Below are 17,523 nucleotides of genomic sequence, written 5' to 3' on the forward strand. Positions count from 1 at the left end.
ACTCAAAATCAGAGTGACAGTTCTTGATCTGTCGAGTGTTGGTAGAGAAGTTAGTTCTGGGATGCATGCTCAAAGATAGACTTCTTGATTGGAAGAGGACTGTTGATGTGATTTAGTCTAACTTTGTGCTTAAAGCAGCACATTGGTTGGTTGTCTGTGAACTTGTCTACCTGAGTCCTGAAAACTCTCAAGAATGGCAGTATCGCAGCCCTTCTGCGCTACCATCACTATGAAGAAGGGGAAATCTTTCATTTTACCTTTTAATGAGGTTCAACCTGCCACTACCAAGAAGAATTTGGTTTTGTCATTGTTGTAATAGCCCTTCAAGGAGTAGTATGCTGCTACTAGTTCCCTTAGTCTATCTTTTACTAGACTAAGCAAGATTCCCTTGACCATTTCTGACAAAGCATGTCTCTCACATCTAAAGGGCCTTTGCCGTTCAGTTTTTCACTCATTCCTATCAATTTTCTCAATGTACCTTCCATACCCCTTTTCAGAAACTTCTTGGGCACGTTTCCAAATGTTTGTATTACTGATATGACTTAGTGTATGCATGCAGTACACTTTACAAAAAAAAATGTTTCAGTTCGTAAACTCATAATTAATCACAGCGAGTTCCAAATCTGTCATCTAAAGGAAAAAAAATACAGGGTAAATATTATAAGGTTTTGTTTGTTTGTTTTGCTTTGTAGTTTTATTATTATTATTATTCAGGATAATATAGCCAAAAGAAAGGGGTGGAGGGAGATAAAGTAAAATGAGAAACTATCTCCTCTAATGTTGCTCCGGCCAATTTGAAATCAAACACAGGATTTATATATTTATGTCAGAAATTCTTAATTTATATGCAATGCTTACAAGTATGATAAGGTAGTGATATGGCAAACCAATTTCATCCCAGCTGTATGTTAAAATCTACCTATAATTATCTGAAATTAAGATAATATCACAGCAGTTCATTTAGAAAACCAGTCTCTCACATGAAAGCAAGACAGTGATATCCGTTGTAATTTATGGTTTGTAAATGGAATAGTAGAAAATATTGATTCAAATTTTTCACCACAATCTCATGGCACTTTTAAGCTTTCAAAAATACGTACATTTGCCATGGTTTTCTTACTTGCTTTAGCAAAAAAGAAATTATCAGATACTTCACTGTTACTCAGTGGTTGTGTTTGTCCCTGAGGATTAATCTTGTGAAATTTGAAAAAGGCACTGAAATGTCGTGAAAAACTGTGAAAGGAACCACTCCTAAGTAAGTTTCATCACAGTAACTTCTTAATTTAGTTTACAACCATACTGTGTTGATTAACCTGGAATGAAGCTGTAAATCTACAGTGGAGCTCTTCCACCACTAAACATTTGTTGATGTATTTGAAGCCAAAATGATGTTTACTATGCAGATATAATTTCCCATAGTGATTTCTTTCTCTTCACTCACTGTTTTGTTGTTGTTGTTGTTGTTTTTTATCATAATAGTAAAGTTTCTTCCTGAAATAATACTGTTATTAAAATGTGGTGCAGAAGTGTTGCCATTACCTGTTGATGCTGACTTGTGGTCAAGCAAGACAACATTCTTAGCTATGAATGAATTTCAGAGACATCTACAATAGTGTGGAAAACATTTCCAGAGCTAAGAAATTTCATCTTCTGTTGTAAAGGACAGGGAATAGTGTGCTTATAGCAGCAGGCTTTTGACAAACTGTTAGATTGTCAAAATCTAATTGTTAGCACAGGGATTTTGTTTGTTTTGTTTCTGTGTTTTGCTTTGAAGAGTGGGAGGGGAGACTGCTGGTGGTTTGGGGGTTTTGTTTGGTTTTTGGTTTTGTTTTTTTGGAAGGAGGGAGAGGTTTTTGTTTTATTTTCTTCCAGCAACCAAGAAAAATTTTATGCATGACTGAGAGAGAAGATATACCCTAACTACTACCAGTCCCCCAGATCATCTTGTTTCTCTCATTACTGTTTGCAGTGAATATGGTACATGGTACTGTCTTAAACTCTGAAATTAATATCAATTTGACCAGAATACATGTACTCTCAGTCTTTCTCCATCTATTGAAGTGAAACTTTTATTCCAGGTATGGACTTAAACATATGGCTATTTGCCACAGTTTTCTTCAGTTTTGAGGAAAGTCCACTTGACTTCTAGGTGTCTGAAAGTATTTTTCCAGAACAGTAACAATGTCCACTAGAAAATGCATGTTAGCAGTATTGGTTCTGAATTGTTCTTCCTGTACGAGTCTCTACACAAGTATAAAGTAAAACTGATAAACCTGAACTGATACAAAGAGTACAGGAGAAGGAATGCTCACTGTTTGTTATTTTTTTCATTATCCAGATGAGCCATACAGGAAGCAACTGTATCAGTATGTGAAAGTAGGAATAAGAAGAAAGAAACAAGCAATTTTTCTTTTGTTGTAGTTTGACACATGTAGAAGTTTGCCTGGGAAAACACAAAGTAATTTGTGTTGCCTTACTATTAGTTGCTGTTTTATAAAAGGGTACATTAATCTGTATTTTTCCAGTGCATCTCAGTGACAGGGCCTTTGAATAAAAGCACAGTCAGTGGGCAAGATGAGTTAGAGGCGATGACTGTATGAATGAGTGGAAAATTTATTCTCATCTGTTATCTGTGCATAACAAGTAGTCTTCTGATCCTAGCCTACAATGTAGTTTATATACATCACAGATGTCAGTGAGACATCCCACTGTTAGAAAGTACAGGAAGATATTTATGTCTGTACCCAAACGTTTCTCTCAGAAATGAATGTATTGTTATAAATGTGAATAAGTAAGACAGCTATTATGGGCATGAACTGTGCATTTCAACACTAATCTTCAGTCTGAGGAAGACCAAGAACCTAAGCCTTTAATTTTTGTGCTCAAAGTTTTTGTTTTAAGCTTTCTTCTTGCTTGTGACCAATTCCTTTACTGAGAAGAGGACTCTTACAAAAACAGGTTCAGTCAGGTGCCTATGTTCAGTGCTTGCCTAATTTCTGGAGACCAGGCAGCTCCTCACTCAGAAATCATGAGAATTTAATCAATTCATGGAGTCTCTATGTCATCAACAGAGGAAAAAAAAAGATGAGTTTATTTATCTCTGAAGGGCAATTCAGAGAGTATCTATGTCTTTCTCTTACTTATAGGCATTGTCACGAGAAACCACCAATCGCTTTCCCAGGCAGACAGGTTCATTTTAGGTGTACTCTCAAAGGTTAAGATATTAATCTCAAGTTAATAATAGGTTATACTGAAAGTCTCCCTCTTGCTAATGAATTTTTTTCTGTATGCTTTCTTACAGCTGGAAATGGAAAAATCTCAGTTACAGAATCTTGAGCTGGAGCACAAAAAGCTATCTGCTCGTCTTGAAGAAGAACGGGGCAAGAATAAGCACATAGTATTGATGCTAGTGAAAGAGTGCAAGCAGTTATCTGGACGAATTGGAGAAGAAGCCCAGAAATTGGAAGAAGTAATGTCAAAATTTGAAGAGGAAAAGAAAAAGGCTAGTGAACTGGAGGAGTCTCTTGCAGCTGAGAAACAAAAGAGTACTCAAATGGAAGCTCAGATGGAAAAGCAGCTGTCTGAGTTTGACACAGAGAGAGAGCAGTTGCGTGCCAAACTTCATAGAGAAGAAGCACACACCAGTGACCTCAGAGAAGAAAGAGATAAAATGATAAAAATGATTGAACAATTAAAGAAGGAGAACGAGAGTAAAGCTAATCTTTCTCTTAAAAATAAAGATAAAAATAAAGATAGGAGTTTTGTTTCTGTTTCTGTTGAAACAGAAGAGCCAGTTTCAAGAACTATTGCCTGCCAAACAGATCCTGTAGCGGTAGACAGTAGCGCTGAAAATACTAAGAAGTTGCCTTTGACTGTATCTGTGAAGCCTTCTGCAGTGAACCCCTTAGTGTCTGGCAGTACAAAAATGAATGTGTGTGCTAATGCAGCATTTGTGAAACCTGTCATTGATAGGCAGTCTTCACATACTGAACTTGTCCCTCCTACAACTCCTGTTCCTACACAGAGTCCAAACAGAATTGAGGAAAATGGACCAAGTACAGGCCAATCACCTGATTTACCAAGTAGCACTTCCCCTCTTTCAAATAGTACTTCCCTTCCCACTCCTTCTGCACCAACTGTCGCATCTCAGAATTACTCGCTGACTTCATCTATGCACGGTTTGCATTCCCCATCTGCCAACACTACTGGCCAGCCGGGCCTAAATCCACGAATCCAAGCAGCTAGGTTTAGATTTCAAGTAAATGCTAACGATCCAGACCAAAATGGAAACACAACCCAAAGCCCTCCCTCAAGGGATGTATCCCCTACTAGTCGTGACAACCTAGTTGCCAAGCAAGTAGCTCGAAATACCGTGACCCAAGTCCTTTCGAGATTTACAAGCCCTCAGAGCAGCACTCCAGCGCGCCCTGGGGTGTCACATTCAGTGGATGCTGGCACCTACCCCCCAGTCGGTAGAATGAATTTAAAGACGCCTAGCGTATCAAGAATTGACAGAGGAAATCCTCCGCCTATTCCTCCTAAAAAACCAGGGCTTTCACAAACTCCTTCTCCGCCACACCCACAGCTTAAGGTTTTAATGGATAGTAGTCGATCCCCAAATACAAGTGCAAAAACTGATAGCAAAACTGTGACCTCACCTCTTTCAAGTTCACCACAAGGAATCAGGGTAATAAATGAGGAAATTATTTCTAAGTCCTCACCTCAGCTGCCACCAAAACCTGCTATAGATTTATCTGTGGCACCTGCAGGCTGTGCCATACCAGCCGTAGCCACATCTCAGGTGGGTGCCTGGCCTTCCCAATTCCCTGGACTGAACCAACCTGCATGTTCAGAAAATTCCTTTGTCATTCCCACCACCATTGCCTGTAGCTCCTCCATAAACCCTGTTAGTGCTTCATCCTGTAGACCATGTGATTCAGACAGCCTCCTGGTAACAGCATCAGGTAAAGGGATTGATATGCTACAAACTATCTCCCTCTAAAGTAATGTTTTTTTTTTCACTCTAAATCTCTCAGTTGCTATATTCACTTTTTTATATACCTGTCTTTGTTTATGTTCTGAGCACTGAAATTTCCATTTATTTTTCCACTTTCCAGGGGTATGGGAATTCTTCTGCATGATTAATTAGTTTGCTTCCTCAAGGAGGTCTCCAAATTGAACATGTTTTGTTGTTTGGGGGTTTTTTTTGTTTGTTTTAAAGGTAGATTTTTAATGTCTACAGCAAATAAGCTGTAGATTATGAAGCATTAAATAAACTACCTTTTAAATATTGTTATTTTGAGCTATAAAACAATTTCTTAGTCTGAAAAAATGTTTTGAACGTTACCTCTGCTGATGATATTCAGTGGAATATGTATTTTAGTGCTTTTTGAGCCTTTCAGAAAGTAGGGCATATCTGGGGCTGCTGTGTTCTTCTCCTATAGTATTAAATGGTTGCAACTTAAGATATATTATTGCCTGGATAACAGTGCAGTTCCAAATATATCATTTCATACCTATAGAAGTGTATGTATTTTTTTGTTTCCATTTTTCTGTAGGTTTTTTGTAGACATTTATAACTGTAGGCTTTATAAGTACTTGTACATGGCATCTCACAGGTTCACTTCAACTGGTATCTGCAAAGATTTGATGCTGGAGAGAGTTAAAATCTAAATGTTACGTTAGCAGTCCAAGTTTGGGGTCAGTGCATGTAGCTGCTATTCATTTTGCCTTGTGATGAAGACTTCTGTGCCTAATCTGATGCCAGCTTCAGGATATCTTCTTGATGACAGCTAAATGAACAGAGACAGCCTTAATCTAAGTTTGAGTTAATGTCTTTGATAGGATCAATACCACTGAAAGATCAGGTAGAAGACCCTCTTTACCTTCACTTCTGCAGTGAGAAGGCAGTTGCATGATTATGGAACACTTCAGATACAAAAAATCTTTGTTAACGTTGAAGAATGTTTCAGTGGTCTGAAACTTCATACGGTTATTTTCAGTTCAGTTATGGTCCTTTAGTCCCTTGTGACTTTAGTACCTTTAGATTTTATCCGTAGGAAACGAACCTCCCCCCACAGCACACAGTTGGTGTGCTTCCATTTGACAGAGGACCACTTTTTGTTGGTAGCCACCCCACTGATGAGGCAGTTGAACTAACTCAAGTCTTGGGGAAACGGTTTTGAAAGCAGCATGGGGCAGATTTGGATCTGTGTATATAGGGGTTTCCAAGGTTCATGTTACTAAGAAATTTTATTCTCATTCCAATTCAGTGAAGATTTTCAGCATGTTTCTTGAGTAATGCCTAGTTCTACTCTCAGAATCTTCTTTCTAAAAAAATGCCATGAAAATATGCCCTCAAAAATCTTATCTTCCATTTATCTGCTACATCTCAGAATTAATAGCTATGGAATTTGATGGCTGCCTATTGGTTTGCTTTTTATCATATTGATGTCCTGAATTTTCATATTTATTTTTTATTGATAGCGGAGTCTGATTGCCATGTCAGATAGTTAATGAGTCTTCCAGTATTCCAGATATTATGCAAATCTTGTTTGCCTTCAGGAGCTGTGAGACTCCATAATGGAATTATAACATTGTAAAGAATTTAAGATTCTTCTAATGTACAACTAATTAATTATTGGGAAGATCAGCTTCAAAGTTATTCGTTTCTTTGGGCTAGAGGCTGTCTTGCAGAAACTCTACCAGTGTGAAATAGGCTATGTATTTCAGTTACTCTTTACTAGGTGATCTTTGTTGATCACTTTAAGACAATTTTTTGATGATTCTTTTAAAAAGAAATTTTAAAAAAAAATGAAAGAAAAAAATCTTCTATTTTAAAAATAGAAGTACCACCACTTGACTTCATAACTGCATGTGCTATTATCATTTTTTTGTGTTTCTTCATATGAAGATTTTTAGGAGACTCATCAGCCTTTGAAATTGGGCTCCTCCAAGTGGTACATTTATGTTGGTTGTGAATTTTTTTGACAGTTCAGAGACAAATCTCAAAGGTAGGATTTTTGTCAAAAACTACTTTTTTTTCCAATTGTAGTGTTTTGTGTGTTCAGATAGTCTTTTGTGATTTAGGCTTTAGTTGCTATTCACTTGCTATTGGAAGGAATAGAAACAATTGTAATCATTTTGGCCATGGCAGGGAGGTTTGAGCTCAATGATATTTAAGGTCCCTTCCAATCTAAGCCACTCTGTGATTTAACCTTATAATCCTTGTTATGAACGTTTGACACTTAGTCTTTTGTCAGTTGCACTTCTTTTTGTGAAGTTTTGCAATTCCAAGTGGGAAATGTGTCCCATAATCAGAAGCATGCAAAGAATGATTGTTTACACTCCAGCTGGTTGTCTGGTCTTTTATTTTGTTGATACAGAGCTGTTATTTTAATATCCCTCCTTTACCAACCTACAAAATAAGGCAGAAAGAACTATGCTAAGTTTGTCCGCAATATTCAGGTGAATATTCAGGAGCTCTTCTGTCTTTAACCCAAACTTAGATTTGATTGCATTTACTTCTAATCCCAGATTATTTCTTTTGGTTTGGTTTGTTTTTTCAAGGGAACTTAATCAGTTTTGGCCAAGTGATCTTGCAAACTGCACTAGAACTATATAGCCTATGAAAGGTAGATATTATACAAATATGGAAAGACATTTCCTTTGAAATTTTATGCCTAGAAAAAGAATAGATTTTATAATTATATGTGGAAATAGACTTTGCCTTAGAAAAAAAAGACAAAATTTAATTATACTATTTTAAGCAAGATAAAGTGGCCAGTTATGCCTGAATTAATGTCACTCATTCACTCTTTTTTTCAGTTTCTTTTTAGAGTATGATCTTACTGAAACTGCTTTCCCATATCTGTATTTTCATGCCCTCTAGCCAAAAAATTCAATTAGTTATATCAATTTTCTGGTTGGTTTCAGTCTGTTTTATTTACTTTTTTTTTCCCCCCAGAAAATGTTTGGAATTTCAGTTTTGCTTTCAGTTAAAGCAGAACATAGTGAAATCTAATTTATATTTTATAGTATAGTAAGTAATGAGCTTCAATCAGAATTAGTTAAACCTTTTGCATATTTTCTTAAATATTAACAAATTAAAAAACATTGAAAGTATCCTTGTTTTTTTATGTTTGTTTGTTGATAAACTTGTGTTTCTTTCTTCTTACCTTGGAGTCAGAAGAATTGATAATAGCTTAGTTACTAAAGTATTCCTTTTATTAATTTGAAAACTGTCCTACCTCGGTCAGATTGCTTTAAGAAACTGTCAGTAGCGTGATTTTCAATAAGGAAGTGCCTCAGTTCTATAGAGAGCAAGTACTAAGAGAAAGTTAAAAATGTGAGCTCAGATTGTTTCAGTTACGTGTTCTTTTGAATCAGTGCAGTGATACTTGCCTTTAAATGTGAGGCAATGCACTGTGTTGCCCTTTTCATTCCCGGTAAGGAAGGAGGCCAGCTTTTGTCATTAATGTTGAGCAGACTGCACAGTAAGAAATTACAATGAACATTTATGGCCTGATTCGAAATCTGTGACAGTGTTTTCATTAACTTCAGCAGCCTTTCAACTGGTGCCAAAGTGCTTCTGCTCTGTTTGGATTCCTACTTTTCAATGGCTGCAAGACTTCAAAATGGAAACAAATCTAGGCAGTTGGATTTTCATACCCCTGGGATTTCTGCTTTCACTTTCTTCTTGGTTTTGCGCTTTTTATGTCACTCTTCACTGAAGTATGTTTTTTATTTTGCTCATTTCTATGATGATTTCTATGATTATTCTCTCTATACAATTGGCTTAGAAGATAAAAGTGGGGGCTGAGGTACTGATCTGGGCTCTGAAATTAACCACCTCCACATTCTGAAGCTGATGCCAGAAGCTGTTTTTGTCTGTCCCTCTGCCCTTCATCACTGCATGTCCTACAAGCTTTCACAGATGCTTCACATTTCCTAACTTTTTGCATCTGTAATGATGTACCTGTAATAATGGTTATTAGTATTTTCTAATGTCGCTTTTTTTTCTGAATGAACGCAGCTTTATTGTATTCATTTACATTGATGATAGAAGCTATTATTCAGTTTTTATATCTTTTTGTGTCAAAAGATTTCGTCCAATGATAACTAAGCACAGTGAATTTCATCATTCAATTGCAACAATGTTTTTTTCATTTCAACATGTTGGAGCAAAAATTAAAATACCACGTATGGCCCAAGAAACATTCCCTTTTTGCCATTTCTGTTAATGCTTAAAAAAAAAAAAAAAAAGACAACAAACACACACCTTATACTATGTTCAATATTGAAGGATTCCCAGCAATATTATTCACAATTTGCTTTGCAGAATAAACTTCTTGCTAATAGCTTAGTGTCAGGCTCCCCAAACTCCCCCAGGTAATTCCAGTACAAACCAAATTAAATTCTAAAACAAAGGCAGAAGCTTGAACAAAGGCTGTTAGAATTTGGAGGGCCACACAAGCAAAGTTGGCTATCATTAACTACCATGTCAAGGGAATAAAGAATAAATATGAGCTGCCACTTTTAAAAACATTGGTGTATATATGAACAATTAGCACAATTAGTTTCAAAAAATGATGAAAGATAGGAAAAATAAAAGCACTTTTTGTAATGGACAGGATGAACAGAAGTTATTTTCAATCCTTCAGGGATTTTGTAAGAGTCAGCTGTTGTCAAATGTCAGAACTGTAAATGCAGTATATTTTAGCACTTAAAAGATGTAGTTTACTTTGTATGTTCCTTCCTTAGCTTTTTGAAATGTTTGAAAAATGTTCAAAATTCCCAAAATATCAGAAAAACAAATATTAATAGAAGTATTAGTAATCAGAATTGAAGTTGTACAAAGATGGATGCAGTTAAGTTCAGAGTTTATCACTGGCTTCAAGCTGGTTTTGTAAGTTAACTTCGTAGTTGTACTGATGACTTTTTATAAGTCACAATTTATATGAATTCTATATTAAGTAGATACGTTGAATAATAAGCTAACCTTGTGATAACACTGCAAATATTTTTCCTTTACATACTAAACTAGTAAACTTAGTTTGAAATGACAAATTCACTTGCTTTTGAAATGAATAGAAATACTCTTAGCACTCATTTTTATTGTTTTTAACAGGGACCAAGCTATGCATTCTTTATTATCTCTACACAGATGATGGCTTGTGTAAATCTGGACCTTAATTAAAATTTGCCTGAAACTTGCAAAGTTCCCAAATCTTTTGCATCTGTAGAATTGTTCTCAGTTAAATTTTGTTTCTCTGAAATATGGAGCAGATCATCCCAGTAGGTTGCTTTTTTGCTGTAGATGCTGAAGGTTGGATAGCACTTAGTTACACAGCTCAATGGAACTGGAGGTAACTGTTCCTGGCCTGCCAACTGTTCTTTAGTGTTGAGTGCCACTGAACCTCAGTAAAAACTGGGCAAGCTTGTCTTGTACTGTCAGATTTCAGCCTCATATCATAGCTTGTATTTGCCTACAGAATACAAATAAAACAAAGAGAGAAAAAGAATGTGGATTTTCTAAGGGGAGTAGTCAAAATAAGACAAAATCTTTCTTCTATTTTCTATTGCAGTCCTTGGTCAAGGAAGAATGCACAAATTTTTTTATGATTTATGCAAAAAACTTCATATTCTTAACAAACTCCCTACTAAAGCTCAAAATTAATGAATGCAACATTTAACCAAGATAACTCCTAAGCTTTCATAGCTTTGAATTGAATATTGTCTTTGAGCTGGGTGGCTTGAAAACATTCACTAGTAAATTTTATATAACCTCTATTCATTCACATATTGTTTAAGTAAAATATTACCTTAAAGCATAGCTCAGTATTTATTTCCACGTTATTTCTGCAAATTATTTCTTTCTTTTTCCTTGCGAAGTTATTGAAAGTTACTTTAAGTTATTAAGGGCTCTTTGCATCATTTGTTTATATAGCAGTGGGTGAGATATAAATACTGATGTTTGAGCTAAGACTGTAAGGGAGGATAAAAGCTCACGTGAAAATAAATGCATTTTATTTTAGAAACTTCTTCTTGGATACTTAAAAAAAAAACAACTAAAAATCTTCCCAACATATCAGTAATTCATTTAAAACTTACATAAAAATTTCAATAGTTTCTCAATTTTATTAATATAATTTTGGCAGACATCCAGCTGCTGCTACAGTTCATAACAGGATTTATGTTAACTTGCTGTAATGAAATCTTGTTTGCATTAACATCTGGGCACCCCTGTACACAGTTTTTATTTTTCAGATTACCTTCTAAAAGACAAAGCATCACCACATAACTTGTGCTAAACTAACAAATCCTGTCATTCTGAAGATCATTCTTAATTTTTAAAGGAGCACAGAAAATGCAGAGCTTTATTTATTTATGTCTTCCTTCTAACTTCTGTTGCTTTGACTCACAGGCTGGTCTTCCTCCCTAACCCCTTTGTTAACAAGTGGTGGTCCTGTCCCCCTGGGTGGCAGGCCCACCCTTCTTCACCAAGCTGCTGCCCAGGGAAATGTCACTTTATTATCAATGCTGCTTAATGAAGAAGGACTGGACATTAATTACTCTTGTGCAGATGGCTATTCTGCCTTGTATTCTGCTGCTACGAATGGACACACAGGTAAGCAATTCTAAGATTTGTTTATGTTCAGCATTCCCGTGAAATAGTAAAGTCTTATTTAATTTCATAGGTTTTTAATACTAAAGTAATCCAATTTTGGAACCGTACCATGCTACTTGAGAAACAGTCTTTATTTTGAACTAGATGAAATAATCTTAGTTCATTCTCTGCATTCTACTGAAGCAGTTAACTATTTCCTTTCTCTTTTCCCATCTTTCCCAACCCTTGGTCTCAAGGAGGTGGCATCTCTTGAGCTTTCCAACAGTCTGTCTTCATATTTTATGAGTAAATTTATAAAATCAGGCAAATTGTAGTGAAAGGTATTTCATTGATATGAACTCTAAGAAATGATTTTTCCGACAATGAACATGAGTTTTTTGAACAGCAATTTTCTCGAAATCAGAGTACAATTAACTGTAGTTTTTAATACTGATATAAAACCTGCAACCAAGAGCATTATGTTTGTTTTCAGCACTGAAGATGATGTTCTTCAATACGAATGGCTGAAATTCCATTAATTTTAGTAAAGTCTTGATTTTCTTCTGTAAGGTAGAGCATAGTGTCTTAAAGACCACTGCATTCAAGACTACTTTGAGACTTTATCTAACAATGGTTCTATTTGTGACATAATTAGAAATCTCTGACTCACTGTTTAAAACCGTACTTACAGAAAAGTATTCTTTTTCTTATTTTCTGAAGTCTTTATAAAATCAGAGTATAAAGTTAGGTTTTAAAATCTGTAGTTAGACAAATAGTATACATTTTTCTAACATGTCAAAGGTTAAATTTGCTACCAAGCATAGGGATAGTATGAATTTTCCTTGTGTTTGGAATGTATTTTGTCTTTCTTTACTAAGTGCTGGGCATTTCTATTTGACTGATTTTTGCTATTGCCATGACCCTTAAAATACTGGAAAAGTACTTTTGTTTTCTTCCTCGTGCAATTTGTTGTTTTCAGTAGTAAGGGTCCCATTTTATCACAGTGTGTGGAATTTATTTTCCCCTCACTGAATGAATGTTCTGTAGATTCTTCTAGATTTATGTCCTTGGGTGGTGTTTGTGGGTGACAGTGCTTGCTCTAATTCTTCTCTCATCTTGTATTCCTAATATGTTTCCAAGCAAATACCCTGATCTTCAGTTTCAATTACTAAACAGATCTTACTGACAGCAAAAGCAATTTGTTTGCTTGTTTTATTGTCAAAATTTCAAATAACAGAGGCCTCTGAGTGATGTATGAAAACAAAATAAGAAAAACAAACATATGTACAGGCATCGTCTAGTTGTTTGGTACCTTTTACTTTTTAAGATAAAAATTATATTACAATGGTTTTAGCGTTACACTTCCATTTATAGGTGACAGGATGTGAGAAGTACTTTGTTTTACAAATCATCACATTTTAGTGACTAAAATTGTATGAATTCTGAATGGGAGAATCAGACGGCAGCAGCATCGATGTCTTCGTAATACATTGTGCGAAAATTGAGAGTGATGTGAACAGTTGGATTTGTAGTATTTTTGGAGAAAGATTTTTGTGCTTTGATATGTAATCCTTTGTTTGTTACTTGCAGTTTGTTCCCAAGAGCATAGATAAGATACAGCTCTTCAAAATGCAGGCATTAAAAAACATTTTTATGTAAATACATATAGACTTAAGAATTATAGGGATTAGTATCTTATTTTAAAAAGTCCTTTTTAAGAGCTTTCTTAACTAACAGCTGGAAAAAAGGACGCTGATGTAATATTAAGAAGGATAAAATCATTTAATTTTACAAACTTTTTCATTGCATTAAGTAGGATTGTCAGTGGTAAATTACTGTCTTTTGAGTAATTTTTTTTCCTTTTTCTTTCTTTCTGTGAAAGACCTAACACATACTCTTAACCTAGAGGGTGAGAACACCATGATTTGATTTATTGAAAATGTTTTCAACCTGGCATTAGTGACTAAATAGATTCAGTGATTTATGGGACCCCTTGTTTCCTCTAAATCAACTAACCAGATTTTTTTATTTCTCCTGGGTAATAGTTGGCCAGAAGAAAAGAGTAGCTCTGGATTTGTTAGGGGCTGGCATCGTGAGTACCCCTTCAGAAAAAAACACTGTGTTACAGAGTGTCTGGGAAGAGTGGAAAGCAAACGATCTCCGTATGCTTTCAGTGAATAAATACAGTATTTAATATCTGCAGATAACTAAAGAAAGGTAGAGCACACTGTAACCAAGACAGCGGCAGCAGCTGTTGTGTCCTTGGAGATCAGTCTGTAGAGAAAATTGACAGCTACGCAATAAAAGAGAACACTCAAATGTTCTTTCCTAATCTGTTCTGTTTGCAAAATGTATAGCTTTCCTGTTCATAAACAGTTGCCCTTTGAGAGCTGCAGCTGAGGTTTGTTTTTTTCCAGCACACGAAGTTTATAGCAGCCTCTTTGTTTGAAAAGAGTTTGAGTCCTGAGTTCTGTAGGTCTTGGGAGAAACAACTTCACTCTAAAAATATACACTAATACTTTCTTTGTGTTTGAATGAGTGCTGGGAAACTTGTTTTTTATGATTTAGCCACCTGATTGGAAGATCTGAACAGATTGTTTTGTCAGACCATTTCAGTTTGATCCATTAACAAAGCAGGAGTCACTTCAATCTGCTACACACTTGATAAAATGTGCAGTAGTTCACATGGGTAATACACAGAATCATGGAACGGTTTGGGTTGGAAAGGAGCATAAAGATAATCTTGTTCTGAGCTCCTGCCATGAGCAGGGACACCTTGAACTAGATGAAGTTGCCCAAAGCCCCATCCGTCTGCGTATATGAATAGCATTGGCAATTCTAATCCTTCTCTGTCATACGTAAGGTGGCTGAGAAAGAGAGAATTAAATGACAAGAGTTCCTAATATAGAGATGTGAAGAGAATAATAGTAATATCCTATGTACTCAGCTATGTGTTAATCATATACTTTTATGGTATAATCAATTCTCTTCTGTCCTGAGTGTTTGGAGGCTGTGGCACAATGGTTGATAGGAAAAACTGGAATGTGGGAAGTAGAAAGGAGTGTGGTGCAGAGACATACAGCTACATTGGAGTCCGCTCTGCCGAGCCACTGGATGTATCTGCATAGTGTTTGCCAGCACTCTGGAAGAACTACCTACCCAGCTCTGATGGAGAGCAATAAAGTCTCCAGGTCTTTGTGCTAACGAACTTCCATGTTTTGCTTTTGCTTTTACCAAAACCTTTAACTGAGTGACAACATGAATGTCTGTCTTGTGTTTGCCCTTCTGATCTATCCCCTCCACTACTGATTGCTTCTATGGCAGACAGTGGTGAACTGAATTTAGTAGGTCTGGGTAGACCCTACTCCAAATCCAATCAGAATTCCATCCAAAGGACTTAGGCTTCTTGGAGATTTTTGCTCTTTTATGTGATGTGCCATCAGAACAGGTTGTGTAGAGCTTGCTGGCTCACATGTTATGCCTCCTGAAAGTAGCTATAATTCTTCATGCTTGCACCTAGCCCAGAGAACAAACAACTCTTTTCAGTGATCTTCACCAGAAACAGAATTTTCACATAAATAAGCTACTACCTGAATGATCTACCTATCAATAAGTGAGTTAACTGTACTTTTTTGGAAAGGTGGTCTTGTTCTGTGCATTCTCTGTTGCTTTTGCATGGCTAACATATGCTTTGTGAAGAAACCAAAGAGTAATCTAGCCAAATACAACTTTTTTTTTTCAACAACCTTGAAAAACTTTAGAAGTATTTTAGGATGCCAAGCAGGAATCCTTTTTTCAAGTTAATTGTTTGATGTAAGACTGGGATTGAAAATGGAAAAAGGAAAAAATAATGTAATAGTGAGTATTTTTTCTGTTTCAAAGTGATGGAAAATATAGTTTGACTTTAATTAGTATTATGTGTGGAAAGAGTAGTTAAGTTAGTTAACAGATCAAGTCCTGGTAACTTATCCTCACAAACAAACTTAAAAAAAAAGAAGGACCATTTCAAATCAGGTTACATATTTAAGTATCTCAATTTGCAATATAATGATTTACAGTGTTTTAGAGTCTTACTTCTTAAATTATTTGTTTAATCAGCTCCACAGTATCTGCATTAAATATTTGAAAGAGTTGCAACAGAAGTTGAGTATGTTCAGAAACGTTTTAGATGACTCAGATTTCTAAGCAATTCTGGAGATATGTTTCTGGTATCTAGAGATAAACATCACTAGCAAAGCTTGTCTCCAGGTTCTCCCTCAATTCTGTATCAGAAAGAATTAAGCTTACTCCGAAATTGGGTCAAGAGTGAAGAACTGTTGCTCAAGCTGGGTTTAGTTTCAAAGTAGAAGTTTTAGCTAGAGAAGACTTATTTTTGTGTAGAACAAATTTGAAGACTGGACAGCAGATTTAGTGTTTTCTTCAAACTTAATTGCGTTAAATTATATTTCAATATGTAGATGAACAGCAGTCCAATTACTGTGTAAATAATTATCTTAATTTAGCTTTTAGCTATTATTCTTAGCATGTAATTATGGAAAAATATGAGTCAGAAAGGTTTGGGGTTTTTTTTGTTGGTTGTTGGTTTTTTTTTTGTTTGTTTGTTTGTTTGTTTGCTTTTGTAAACTCATCTTATTAGTCATTGCAATCCCATGTCAGTGTCCTAAAACAAGGCTGGTCGGCCTGCTGTTTGAGTTCTGTGTAGCTCATGAATGTTTCCAATGCAGCTGTCATTTTGGAGATGTCACTGGGACTACTGGTTAATTCAAATTTCTGACTTCAGAAATACAGAAATTAGCTAATGCTATGGGAATTGCCATTAGTGGCAACTAATGGGATAATCCATTACTGGGATCCTGGTTGAACCCCAGCCAGGTCCGTTTTGCAGTAGAGTGGTACATTTTCAGCTCCCTCCTGCAAATTCCTTCCAGAGCTTCTACTTTGCTTTGTTAAGGTGTGGTGTATAGTTAAAAAAGCCTGGTGTCTGTTGCTCCAAGATAATGCTGCTTGAGCAGGTCTTCTTGTCATTTTAACCACTTGTTTTTATTGCATCAGTTTGTGTTTATTCTCAATTTATAGATTGCGTGAGTTTGCTGCTGACTGCAGAAGCACAAGTTGATGCTGCTGATAAAAATGGCTTTACACCCTTGTGTTCAGCAGTTGCTCAGGGACATGTCAAGTAAGTGAAGTCTTAACATTTTTCCCATCAGCTCTTACACTAATTTATATTCACTTTACCTTATATACATTGTCATTAAAATGCATTTATAGCTAAGAATGCAATAGTATTTAAATACCATTTGTTGAAAGCAACTACTCAAATTCATTTTCATTTATTCATGTGCCTTTCTGTTTTTAGTATTTTCTTTCAGTTGTTGTGTCCAGTTGCAACTTCTAAGGTTGCTGACCGTGTGTACTCTTAGTAACCACAATGTGATACTCGTCTACACAGGAGTCATGCCTTCTAATTTCTTAATTTTCTTCAGGTTCTCAGCTATAATACAGGATTTACCAAAGGAGGAGGAAATAAATTATTTTTAAGCATAATTAATTTTTAAGCATAGAGAACTGTGATTTATCATATACAGAGACAAAAGAACATTTACTTAAGTATTCTTATGAGTGATAGAATCAAATACTTTAAACAACCAGAACAGATTTGGTTTGTTTTTTTTTAAGGTTTAAGTTTTTTCATATCAGTAAGTTTAAACAACAGAAAATTATGTAAGTCAAAGAATATTTCTAAGAACTTCGTTCAAAATGTATTTACCATAATTTCCTTTTATTTTTTGACGCTCCTGTTTTAGTAAGATGAGTGTTCTACGACAGCATGATTGGAAAATTCCGTCATTTCTTTATCCTGAGAAACAGTGTACAACAATTCATTCAGATTATTTATTTTCCTCTTAAGTGGAGGA

The 17,523-nt window shown here is 35.6% G+C and overlaps 1 protein-coding gene across 1 annotated transcript in view; it reads left to right on the forward strand.

The window, feature by feature from the left end:
- The window catches only part of CTTNBP2 (cortactin binding protein 2), an 82,373-nt gene that overhangs the window by 36,876 nt on the left and 27,974 nt on the right, over positions 1-17,523 (forward strand). The window contains 3 exon segments of the mRNA XM_021384848.1: positions 3,302-4,964; positions 11,426-11,629; positions 16,685-16,784. Of these exon segments, the coding sequence (XP_021240523.1) occupies positions 3,302-4,964; positions 11,426-11,629; positions 16,685-16,784 (1,967 nt within the window).

Source organism: Numida meleagris, chromosome 1, assembly GCF_002078875.1.
Source record: "Numida meleagris isolate 19003 breed g44 Domestic line chromosome 1, NumMel1.0, whole genome shotgun sequence".
Taxonomy (NCBI): Eukaryota; Metazoa; Chordata; class Aves; order Galliformes; family Numididae; genus Numida; species Numida meleagris.